General features: G+C 40.5%; 1 protein-coding gene across 4 annotated transcripts in view; it reads left to right on the top strand.

The window, feature by feature from the left end:
- Window positions 1-13,514, top strand: part of LOC124613188 (kinesin-like protein KIF21A) — a 504,551-nt gene that overhangs the window by 402,094 nt on the left and 88,943 nt on the right. For all 4 annotated transcript variants that reach the window (XM_047141839.1, XM_047141838.1, XM_047141840.1 and 1 more), the window contains one exon: window positions 11,225-11,431. In XM_047141839.1, coding sequence (XP_046997795.1) covers window positions 11,225-11,431 — 207 coding nt within the window. The remainder of the gene's footprint in view (window positions 1-11,224; window positions 11,432-13,514) is intronic.

Here is a 13,514-nt window from a genome sequence, read left to right as displayed (position 1 = left end):
GAAAGTTATTAGAACTCGCCGAAATGGCTGTTTAATAGCTGAAAGGAACTGTTTGTGAACTGGAAACGGTGGATTTCATAGCAGCGGTAGTCTTGAAAGCGGCAAAAAAATTTTTAGGCTATGGTTTGGAAGTGGGTTACGTATTATTGAGTATATATAGGCGGGATAAAATTGTATGGTAGATTCGGTAAAGAGGAGAAGGTGAATACAAAGTGAAACTACTTGTGAAAACAGAAAGAGAAAATAAGATGACAGGAACGATTTCGAAATGCAACAGTGACAATAACAAACGTAATTGTTGGGTTCAAATTAATGATATGAATATAATAGAGGGCAACATTCCACGTGGGAAAAATATATCTAAAAACAAAGATGATGTGACTTACCAAACGAAAGTGCTGGCAGGTCGATAGACACACAAGAAACAGAAGATATATATGTTCTGTAAACTAGATAAAAAATCAGTATTGTCGTATCTCAGAGAGGAAATTGAAACTTTCAGCACAGGACAGGTGCATGTAGTAGATCTCTGGCTCAAGTTCAGAAGAGTAGTTGCCCATGCACTGGATAGATATGTACCCAGTGAATAGTTAATAATGGGAGGGAACCTCCAAGGTATACAGCCACTGTAAAGAAACTTATAAAGAAACAGAAATTACTGTGTAATAGGTGTAAAAAAAAAGTGTAGGGCTGTAGATAGTGAAAGAAAAACATTTGGCTGTCAAGAGAGCATTGCATGATGTCTTCAGCGACTACCATAGCAGAATATTGTCAAGTGATCTTTCACAGTACCCAAAGAAATTCTCGTTGTATGTAAAGGTTGTTAGTGGCACCAAAGTTAATGGCCAGTTCCCAGTGAATGAGACAGAAACTGAAATTGAGGGTAGCCAAGCAAAAACCGAAATGCTTAACTCCATTTTCAAAAGTTCCTTTACAAAGGAAAATCCACGAGAATTGTACCAGTTTAATCCTTGTATCACTGAAAAGAATGAATGAAACAAGTGTTAGTGTCAGTGGTGTTGAGAAACAGCTGAAATAGTTAAAACTAAACAAAGCTCCAGGTCCCGATGGAATCCCGGCCAGATTCTATGCTGAATTTGTGGTTGAGTTAGTCCCTCTTCTAACTATAATCTGTCACAGATCCCTCAAACAAAAAACCATGCCCACTTCTTTGAAAGAGGCACAGGTCACACCCTTCCACAAGAAAGGTAGTAGAAGTGATCCACAAAACTACCATCCAATATCCTTGACATCAGTTTGTTGTAGAATCTTGGAACATATTCTGAGCTCAAACATAATGAGGTATCTTGGATAGAATGACCTCAGTGCCAACCAGCATGGATTTTGAAAACAATAATCATGTGAAAACCAACTCGTACTTTTCTCACTTGACTTACTGAAAAATTTGCATCAAGGCATGCAGGTAGATGCAGCATTTCTTGATTTCTGAAAAGCATTTCATTTCATTGACTACATTAATCAGATAATGTGGATCATCCACTGTTATGGAATTTCATCATTCTTTTCATGCAATGGAGTACCGCAGGGTAAGAGGGGCCCTCTGCCGGTCACGTTCCTCCAACCACTTCCCGCCTGTGCGGAATTCTGGCGTTAGTGCTAACAGAGGGTGCAGATTATCTGCAGCACTATGCTTTCTTTCATTTGTGGCTCCTTTAGCAATTTGTTTTATGGTTGTTTAATATTACCTGTTACACTATCAACAGTGTTTAATATTTACATCATTATCTAGAATATTGGCACTAGAGCACATGCCAATCACTGTTTTTTAACTCTTCTACTTTTTAACAATATTACTTTTGTCATGTTCTTCTTTTTATTGCTTTTTATTACTGCAATGCCTTTTATACATTATAAGCTTATTACAGACTTCAGCTATTGTATCCCCTTTTACTTTCGCTGTTACAATTAATTATTGAAAACTAGTGTATGCCGACATTAGCGACATCTGATGAACTTACAACACAAACATCTTGTGGCTACTGTACAGCAGCTTGTTTTAAATAGTAGTACTACTGACAACATGACTCGTGCTTGTGATGTTATTTATATGTATTTGACAATGCTGGTGCTGATTCCGCATTTAACATTTAACGATGCTACTATGGCTGCAATACATTAGGACTTTGTTTTTATGAAACAGGTATGCCTCTTCATATTTAAATGTGAATTTTGTCAGTACTACATTTCATTATGGTCTATGTATTGTTCTTAAGCTGCATACAGTTTGCGAGTGTGTTTATGTTTTTCCCATTTTTGCTGCAGATCTGATGATGATCAATAAGGACTGAAACTGGTAATCTGTTAACAAAAAGTTTGTTACCATAGACGTAAATTAAAGGAAACTTACTACATATACGGGTCACTGTTTTTTCGCGATGATGTTGCAGCTTATGAAGCATTTGACTTGGTGCTACACCTATTCTTATTGTCAATAGTATGATAACTTGGGGTAACAAGTGAAATTTGTCACTGCGTTGAGGAATATTTGGTAGGGAGGATACAGCATGTCATGTTGGATAGTGCGTTATTGTCGAATGTAGAAGTAACTATGGATGTGCCCCAGGGAAGTGTATTGGGACCCTTGCTGTTCATGTTGTGTATTAATGATCTTGCAGACACGTTAATAGTGAAATCAGGCTTTTTGGAACTGTTGCAGTTATGTGCAATGAAGCACTACCTGAAAGAAGCTGCATAAATATTCAGTCAGATCTTCATAAGATTTCAGAGTGGTGCATAGATTGGCAACTTGCTCTAATATTCATAGATGTAAAATTTTGCACTTCACAAAGTGGAAAAAACAGTATCCTATGACAATATTATAAAAAGAAAAGTTGCTACTCATCATATAGTTGAGATGCTGAGTCACAGATAGGCAAAACAAAAAATGTCACAAATAACCTTTCGGCCAGAAAGGCCTTCGTCAAAAAAAAAAAAAAAAAAAAAAAAACACACACACACACGTGCGTGCATGCAAACACAACTCTCACACATAACTGCAGCCTCTGGCAACTGAAGCCACATACTTCTGTGGCTGCCATACCGTCTCTACACCTCGTCCCTGCTTGCTACTCAGCAGCCCATCATGCACTGGTGCTGCTGCTCGCAGTGTGGCTTCAGTTGCTAGAGACTACAGTCATGTGGGTGAGTTAGGTTTGCATGAGAGAGAGAGAGAGAGAGAGAGAGAGAGAGAGAGAGAGAGAGTGTGTGAGGGCCTTGCTGGCCAAAAGCTTATTTGTGACAGTCTTTTTGTTGTGCCTAACTGCGACTCAGCATCTCCACTACATGGTGAGTAACAACTTTCCTTTTCGTAATATTGTTACATTCTATCTTGGATTTTCCATTGTTCAAGTATCCTATGACAGTACTATCATTGAGTCACAGTTGGAATCAGCCAACTCATACAAATAGCTGGGTGTGACAGTTTGTAGGTATATGAAATGAAATGATAGATTCAATAGTGGGTAAAGCAGGTCGTAGACTTCACTTTATTGGTAAAATACTGGGGCAGTGCAATCAATGTACAAAAAGATTGCTTACAATCATTCGTGTGATCAGTTCTAGAATATTGCTCAGGTGTGTGGGACCCATACCAGATATGACTACCAGGGGATTCTGAATGTATACAGAGAGGGGGAGCATGAATACTCTGAGGTTTGTTTAATCTGTGGGAGAGTGTCACAGAGATACTGAAGGAACTGAACTGGAAGACTCTTGAAGATAGATGTAAACTATCGTGATAAACCCTATTAACAAAGTTTCAAGAACCGGATTTAAATGATTACTCTAAGAATGTACCAAACCTACTATGTTTCGCTCGCATGGGGATCATGAGGATAAGATTAGAATAATTACTGCACACACACACAGAGGTGTCTATAAACAGTCATTATTCCTGTGCTCCATACGTGAATGGACCCTAATAACCCTAATAACTAGTACAATGAGATATATCCCCTGCCATGCATCTCATGGTGGTTTGCAGATTATAGATGTAGATCCACATTTGTTAGCAGTTAGCCTGTGTTTTGCATCCATTATCAGGTGCTACAATTTACTTTTCTTACAGCATAATCAGACTGAATCTCTGGCTCCCTTTTCGTCGATGACTTTGTGGTCTGTTGCAGTTCTCCACAGACTTGTCTCCTTGAGTAGCATCTTCAGCAATGTCTTGATCATTTTTGCTCATGGGTTATCAACAATGGGTTTCATTTTTCCACTAACAAAACCGTTTGTATGAATTTCTGATGACACAATGCCTTCCTTCCACTGTCTTCGTAACTTGGGCCTGTTGCTGTTCTATTTGCTGAAACTACCAACATTCCTGGGGCTCATGCGTAATAGGAAACTTCATTGCTCCTCCCACGTGTCTTACCTCGCTGCACGCTGTACCCAGTCCTTCAGAGTCCTCCGTGTCCTAAGCGGGACTTTTTGAGGTGCAGATTGTTCCACACTCCTCTGTTTATACTGATCCCTTGTCCATTCAAAACTAGAGTAGGATGTTTGGTTTATTCATCTGCATGACCATCCATCTTATGCTGCCTTAATACAATCCACCATTTTGGAATCTGTTTGGCCACTGGCACCTCTTACACTAGCCTGGTTGGGAGTCATTATGCAGAAGCTGCCAAATTACCACTGTCATACCAGCATGATGTTGTCCTCAGTGGATACACATGCCATTTGTCCTTCATGCCCATCCACCCATCCTATGCCACCTTTTTCAATGACTCCCTTGACTACCAATATGGGGCACACCCTGTTACTTCCCAGAGTTCACTTCCGGCTACTGCTCTGGCAACTTAAATTCATGCTATGTGCCACGTTCCGGGTGTGAACCCTTCACTGTTTTGGCTTTGTGAAGGGGCATGTGTTCATCTTAGACTTCATTCACTTCCCAAAGACATTTTTCCAAATTCGATCTATTGCTGTAAGTTTCTCGACCTTCATCCACTTAGCGATAGCATCTTTGTGTACACTGATGTCTCTAAGACTGAGTGTGGTGTCGGGTGTGCATTCGTCACTGGCAGCAACCATTTTTGGTATCGGCTTCCAGAACACTACTCAGTTTTTACAGCAGAGCTCTTCATCCTCTTACCAGGCCACCCAGCATATCAGACGAAACAGGCTTTTTAATGGTGTTATGTGCTATGATTCTCTCTTCAGAGCCTCTGTGTACTGTATACAGTACATTCCTTTGTGCAACGGAACCAAGAAAACTTACACCTGCTCACTATCAAGGGGCCACCATGATGTTCATGTGGTTTCCTGGTCACGTCAATCTAAAGAGAAATGAGGCATCTGGTGCTGTTGCTGCCGAGGCTGCAGTCATCCTGCCTTGGCCTGCTAGCTCTTCCATTCCTTTGGATGATCTCCATGTTGCCATATGTCGGCAGATAGTGTCACTTTGGCATCACCAGTGGTCTTCTCTTCACGTAAACAAGCTCTGGGGAATTAAACCTCTCCCAATGGCTTGGCTGACCTGTTGGCCTTCTTGCCACGAGGAGATCATTTTATCTAGATTGTGTATTCGACACCGTCTTTTTAGCGATTGCCGTTTAAGTGGTGATTCCCTACTACAGTATGCTCATTGTCATCAATCTTTGATGGTTTGTCATTACCTGACCGAATCCTCATTATTTGTCCATTTATAAATTTAGTCTATGTGGACCCCATACTACCAATGGCCTTGTCAAAGGAGGTAGAGAAAGAGACAGATGTTCAGGGCACTCTCTTGTCTGTGGGATTGGAAACAGCCCTCAAAAGGCACAAGAATCAGCAGTGATCAGCTACATGAGGGTGCAGAAGGCAATGGAGACCACTGCATTAAAGACACACATAATGTGTATTCAGGCGACATGTGGCCTGTAACTGGAAAAAGTGTCATGGTGATCTCTCCATTGACAAAAGATTCTGGCTTATCCCTACTTTCAGTTCTCTTGGAAGGGTCTGCCAAGGGGGAGGTGACTGTGAGGAAAATATGGAATAATCAATGACAGAATAATGTTCTATGAGTCGGAGCATGGAATGTCAGAAGTAACGTAGTAGGAATCCGGAAGAATAAATATGGAAGGAAGTGAGATACTGAAGTAGTGAGTATCCTAGGGATATTGGTAGTGCGATAAGGAATACTGGAGTAGCCAGTTCATTTGAGGAGTGGACATCTCTAAAAAGGACAGTCACGGATGTTGGATGGATAGATACAGGTACAGGGAAGGTAACGGCCACGAAACCGTGGATAACAAGAAATACTTCAATTGACTGATGTAAGAAGGAAGTACAAAAATTTTCCTGGAAATTCAGGAATACAGATACACAAGTCACTTAGGAATGAAATAAATAGGAAGTGCAAGGGAGATAAGGTGAAATGGCTGCATGAAAAATTTCAAAAAACCAAAAAAGAAATGATTGTCGGAGGGAATGATTCGGCATGTAGAAAACTCGAAACAGCCCTCAATGTAATTAAAAAACAAGGATGGCAACATTAGGAGTGCAATGAGAATTCCACTGTTAAACACAGAGGAGAGGACTTTTATCATGTCATCAGACAAGTCCTCCCCGTCATAGAGGCCTACAATGTACTCTTTCCAACTAGATAGTTGGAAAGAATACATTGTAGGCCCCGATGACGGGGAGGACTTTTCTGACGACATGATAAAAGAAGAAAGAGGAATCAGTAGTCATGAGAGAGGGGTGCACTATTAGAAATGGAGTTTAAAAGAGCTTTGTAAGACTTAAAATCAAATAAGGTAGATGGGATAGATAGGGAGTGGGGTGGGGAGGTGGTGGGGGTGGGGGGGAAGAGTGGCAACCAAATGACTACCCAAGTTGATGTGTAGAATCTATGGGACTGGCAACATATTATCAGACTTTCAGAGAAAATATCTTTGCAGAAGAAGCTGATTAGCACAGTTGCCGTAGTGTAGTGGTTATGATACTAGATTGTTGCATGGAGAGTCATGAGTTCGAAACTCACCTGAACTGAAAAATTTTAATTTCTATATTCGGTTTGAGTACATTCTAGAAGTATCCACAAATGACAAGAATCATTGTGCTGGAATGATCTGTAGCTGTATATATACCGTATGTGTTCTGGCTGGAGGCAGTTCGCTCCACGCTCTTGTATGTGCAAGTGCTGAATAAACCTTCGTTAAGTGAAGTGAGTGTTCGCCATTCATCTACTTACACCTTCCACTATGTGACAATATCATCCACCCAATTCTGAAGCTCACGAAATCAGATAAGTGCCAGAACTATTGCACCGTCAGATAACAGCTCATGTGTCCAAGATGGTGACAAAAATAATGTATAGAAGAATGGAAAAGAAAACTGAGGTTCTATTAGATGTAAATTGAAGAGGCAATGACTGGAAAGCTAGAAAGGCTCAGGAGTGGGGTTGAAGTTCAACATGAAAGGTTACCATTGGTAAGATTCACTGATGACATCGCTGTTCTCAGTGAAGCTGAAGAGGAATTACAGGATCTTTTGAATGGTATGAACAGTCTAATGAGTACAGAATACAGATTGGGAGTTGTTGTTGTTGTTGTTGTTGTTGTGGTCTTCAGTCCTGAGACTGGTTTGATGCAGCTCTCCATGCTAATCTATCCTGTGCAAGCTTCTTCATCTCCCAGTACCTACTGCAACATACATCCTTCTGAGTCTGCTTGGTGTATTCATCTCTTGGTCTCCCTCTACGATTTTTACCCTCCACACTGCCCTCCAATACTAAATTGGTGATCCCTTGATGCCTCGTCACATGTCCTACCAACCGATCCCTTCTTCTAGTCAAGTTGTGCCACAAACTTCTCTTCTCCCCAATCCTATTCAATACTTCCTCATTGGTTATGTGATCTACCCATCTAATCTTCAGCATTCTTCTGTAGCACTACATTTTGAAAGCTTCTATTCTCTTCCTGTCCAAACTATTTATCATCCATGTTTCTCTTCCATACATGCATACACTCCATACAAATACTTTCAGAAACGACTTCCTGACACTTAAATCTATACTCGATGTTAACAAATTTCTCTTCTTCAGAAATGCTTTCCTTGCCATTGCCAGTCTACATTTTATATCCTCTCTACTTCAACCATCATCAGTTATTTTGCTCCCCAAATAGCAAAATTCCTTTACTAGTTTAAGTGTCTCATTTCCTAATCTAATTCCCTCAGCATCACCCGATTTAATTCGACTACATTCCATTATCCTCGTTTTGCTTTTGTTGATAGATTGAGAGTAAACCAGGAAAAGATGAAAGTAATGATAGGAAGCAGAATGAGAATAGCCTGAAACTTAACATCAAAATTGGTGATCATTAAGTTAAGGACTTCTGTAGCTTGGAAGCAAAACAGCCCATGATGGATGAAGCAAGGCAAAGAGGGCATTCCTGGTCAAGATAAATCCACTGGCATCAAACATAGGCCTTAATTTGAGGAAGAAATTTCTGAAATTGTACATTCAGAGCAGTGTGTTGTATGGTAGTGAATCATGGACAATGGGAAAACTGAAACAGATCAGAATTGAAATGTTTCAGATATAAGGCTGTAGAAGGATGTTGAAAAATTAGGTAGACTTATAAGGAATGAGGAGATTCACCACAGCATCAGTGAAGAAAGGAACGAATAATATGACTTCTATTAAGACACCAGGGAATAATCTCCATGGTACGAAAGGGAGCTGTAGATGGTAAAAACTGTAGGGGAAGACAGAGGTTGAAATAGATCCAACAAATAATTGAGGATGTAGGGAGCAAGTGCTACTCTAAGATGAAGAAGTAAGTGCAGGAGAGGAATTCGTGTGGGCTGCTTCAGACCAATTGGAAAACATTTAGATTCAAACGAATTGCAGTTTAAATGTGTTACACTCAAAGAAAGTAAGGTATGTAGGATGCATTCTCATTGTTGGCAGCGGGATGAAAGTCTCTTCCCACTCACCAATACACCCACTCCACTCTCCATTTGGCCAAACTGGTGCCACCACACCCTATGCCACACTTCTGAAATTGTCAAATTAAATCTGTCCATGACCTCAACTACCAAAGCTTCATCTTCAAATGTGAGGTGACCCCTCATTGACCCCAGCAACCAGAGCTTAATCTACCTTGACCTTGTATTTTTTGAATGATGAATTCAGGAAATAATCTTATTTTATATCCAGGTGAATGCGGTGTATAAGTGAAATGGAGACAAATGGGGGAAATATTCTGACAGAGATACGGATGATAAATGAGGAAATGCACTGATGTCAGTTAATCTGACAATGATTGGGTTGTGTTGGTCTAGCTTGTGGGGACAAGTATCTCAGAAACAGGGAAGCTGGTCACATGTTCACTTGCTGCTGTAAAACTAGACTGCAACAGCCCAGTAAGTTGGGAATCACTGAGCATTGCCTGTCAGAACTCCACAGCATGGATTATGGCCAAACCAAAGTCCTGACACAGACTTCCAAATACTGGGACTGTGTCATTAAAGAAGCCATAGAGATCAGAGTAAGGGAGCCACAACTAAATCGTGACAGTGGTTACATCCTTAGCAGGGCATGAGAACCCACGATCACCCAGATTAAGGAGAAAAAGGATATTTCCCAGAGTGTACTGACTTCGGGGGAGGAGGGAAGAATAACGAGAGGTGGTGCCGGCAGACCCTCCTGAATGAGAAGGCCTAGGACGCAGCGCCCAGACGGCGGGAGAATGGACGCTGTACCTGGATCCCGCACGGGGCGCACCGACTCTTAGGAAGTGCCTGAGGGAGGAGCAGGAGGGGGATTGTCCTAGACATACCTGGCGCCAGCCTACCGTCGGTCAGTACATCAGTGCACTTGATGATGGCAATGTGGTAGATTGCCGAAATATTGTGTCCTATGCACACTCATACCAGGCTGTTCACCCAAGATTTATTTTGTCAGTCTTGTATTGTTCTTGGAAAGAAAGATTGTCGGTATGACTCTGTGTGGGCTCTAATCTCTCTGATTTTATCCTCATGGTCTCTTCGCGAGTTATACGTAGGAGGGAGCAATATACTGCTTGACTCCTCGGTGAAGGTATGTTCTCGAAACTTCAACAAAAGCCCATACCAAGGTACTGAGCATCTCTCTTGCAGGGTCTTCCACTGGAGTTCATCTATCATCTCCGTAACGCTTTCACGATTACTAAATGATCCTGTAACGAAGCGTACTGCTCTCCATTGGATCTTCTCTATCTCTTCTATCAACCCTATCCGGTACGGATCCCACACCGGTGAGCAGTATTCAAGCAGTTGGCAAACAAGTGTGCTGTAACCTACTTCCTTTGTTTATGGACTGCATTTCCTTAGGATTCTTCCAATGAATCTCAGTCTGGCATCTGCTTTACCGACGATCAACTTTATATGGTCATTCCATTTTAAATCACTCCTAATGCCTACTCCCAGATAATTTATGGAATTAACTGTTCCAGTTGCTGACCTGCTATATTGTAGCTAAATAATAAAGGATCTTTCTTTCTATGTATTCACAGCACATTATGCTTGTCTGCATTGAGATTCAGTTGCCATTCCCTGCACACTACGAGCCGACCGGAGTGGCCGTGCGGTTCTAGGCGCTACAGTCTGGAGCCGAGCGACTGCTACGGTTGCAGGTTTGAACCCTGCCTCAGGCATGGATGTGTGTGATGTCCTTCGGTTAGTTAGGTTTAATTAGTTCCAAGTTCTAGGCAACTGATGACCTCAGAAGTTAAGTCGCATAGTGCTCAGAGCCATTTTGCACAATGCGTCAATTGGTTGCAGATCCTCCTGCATTTCAGTACAATTTTCCATTGTTACAACATCTCTCGATATACTACAGCATCATCCGCAAAAAGCCACAGTGAACTTCTGATGTTATCCACAAGGTCATTTATATGTATTGTGAATAGCAACGATCCTACGACACTCCCCTGCGGCACACCTGAAATCGCTCTTACTTCGGAAGACTCCTCTCAATTGAGAATGACATGCTGTACTCCATTGTTATTACTTCCTTACAGCTGCTTCTTTTTTATCATCAGTATGGCTATGAATTCATGTCAGGATGCACAGACAAATTAATACTCTCTCTCCATCTGTCTCTTTATATGTGTGTGTGTGTGTGTGTGTGTGTGTGTGTGTGTGAGAGAGAGAGAGAGAGAGAGAGAGAGAGAGAGAGAGAGAGAGAGAGACATATATATAAAGTGTTTTTTATTATTTGTTGCAGGTGCAATGGTAATGTGAGGCCTGTGCAGACCAGAACATCAAAAATACGAAGAAAAACAAGACTACCAGAAGAACTGTTGTACCCACCAGATGCAATGACTACATCTGCTCCTGAGGTCCAATCACAAGATGAACCAACTGAAGAAAACTTGATGCCTCCACCAGACAAAGCTATTAGTCGAGTACCAAGTGCTCCTGGTTCACTGAAGTGAGTCAGTTTGCTGTGTATGTGCCTGCTTCTGTCTTTATGTAACTGTGCATCTGTCTTTCCTCTGGCTTTCCATATATCCCCTCATCAACTCTCTCTCTCTCTCTCTCTCTCTCTCTCTCTTTCTGTGTGTGTGTGTGTGTGTGTGTGTGTGTGTGTGTGTGTGTGTGTGTGTGTGTCCGGGGGGGGGGGGGGGGGGGGGGGATTTCATTTCTTTGGTGGATGATGGTCTCACAGGTGCCAGCAACATCAGTAAATAATTTGCCTACTTAAACATTTTGACGATATTATGAAGAACTATTGTCTTAATTTCTACTCTGTCTACTGTGATTACTGTTGTCTTGAATGGATTATTTCTTCACTACAACTCATTCTTGCTTCCTAGGCTTTTTTCATATCTTCTGTTCCAAAGATTGCTTACAAGGAGGTAGAATACTTCCATAACTGCAGCCCAGGAAAGCTTCCATTGTTTACCTTTGTTCATGTTCCCTAGTTTCTGTTTCATGTTTCCAGTTTCTGTAGGATGAAACCACAAGGAAAAAAAAAATCAAACGAAAGTTGTCAGTTGAGTACGCTAATTTTTAGACTATCTGTATGGTGTGAAAAATATTTTAATATGTGTAATTTAATAGGTGTAAAAATTTCAGGTTGGTATTTATGAGAGTATTTTTTAGCATTGTTCAGTATTACCATACAGTATTTACCATGTAAATGTGTCACATGGCTGCTTGAAACCTAAGTACAAAATGAAATAGTCAATGTATCTTACATATTTTCTGTTTATTACTTGCAGCATACCATCTCAGCTCTGGTGTTGGTGTCTTTGTACAGTAATCATTGCAACTGCATACATTCTGAAATGCATTGAAGCTTCTCACTATCTGTAGTTTAGGCCAAACATTTAGAATAGCCTTTTGGATTCTAGAGAGGAGGAGGAATGACTGTTTAAAGTCATTATGCATCTCAAAGGTGACTGATATTGAGAAATGAAGTTTTGTCCTTTAACAAATTTCTGAAATCTGACACCTCATCTGTAGCATGCTAACACCTGTTGTATTGCAGGATTGCTGTGATTAATATTGCTTACTAAATCACCTGATGAATTTTTCTGTATACAAGGACAAATAAGATCACTTTACTTCCTCTTAGTTTCTAGTGGAGTAAAAAAAAACTCAAAATTGCACAAAAGATTTTAAAACTAGTTTTCTGTGTGGGATTTAAAATTCAGAGTAGGAATTCAGCTAACTTCATGAAATTGTTTTTAACCAATCTACATTGTTTTCAGCAGAATGGAACATGGCCAATACTGTTTTTGATGGAGACAATAAACTGGCACTTAGAGTTTGATTGTACCAAAAGTAGTTTCCAATAGTTGATGCTTTGTTTTGTGGATATTATTATTATTATTATTATTATTATTGTTGTTGTTGTTTTAGTGTAATAGTGTCAGTGACGTGCTTATTTGTTTACATAGTTTCAGTTGTGTCTTTCACTGGGTTACCTTTTTCTTCTTCTAAGTCATTAACTTATTTCCCCTCTTCCTAGGCCAACAATCTGCTTTGTGAATGCTGCCCTTCCCACAGGAATTCTGTAACCCCCCACCTCTCTCTCTCTCTCTCTCTCTCTCTCTCTCTCTCTCTCTCTCTCTTTCTCTCTCTCTGACCCCTTCCCCTTTTTCCCTCTCTCCCCTCCTGTGTGTGCACATGTAAAAAATCTGTCACTGCCCAGAACTGATATGTTCCTGTTTTTACATGTGTGTTTTTAGTAGTATATATGGTTTAAATTTCTGCTAACATATTTGTTTTCTGTGTAGAGAGAAGATCTTTTTTCCATAGTGCCGTCGATTAAATAGTTCTGTCTTCTGAGTGAGAATAGAAAAAACTCTGGGACATTTAAAAATATATTTAAAGAAGTCATAGTACTTCATAATGAGGGAGTGAAACTGACAAAACACATTGAACAGAGCTGAAGAATGGTTTTGCCTTAGCTACAAATTATTTCATTAAACAGTTTGCAGAGATTTGGTTTATTGAGTACATAAAGTAATCCTAAATTGCGCTCTTTAAGATAAATTTAGAAAAGT

Source organism: Schistocerca americana, chromosome 4 (assembly GCF_021461395.2).
Source record: "Schistocerca americana isolate TAMUIC-IGC-003095 chromosome 4, iqSchAmer2.1, whole genome shotgun sequence".
In the NCBI taxonomy this organism is placed as follows: Eukaryota; Metazoa; Arthropoda; class Insecta; order Orthoptera; family Acrididae; genus Schistocerca; species Schistocerca americana.
This window is presented reverse-complemented; position numbering and strand designations above follow the sequence as displayed.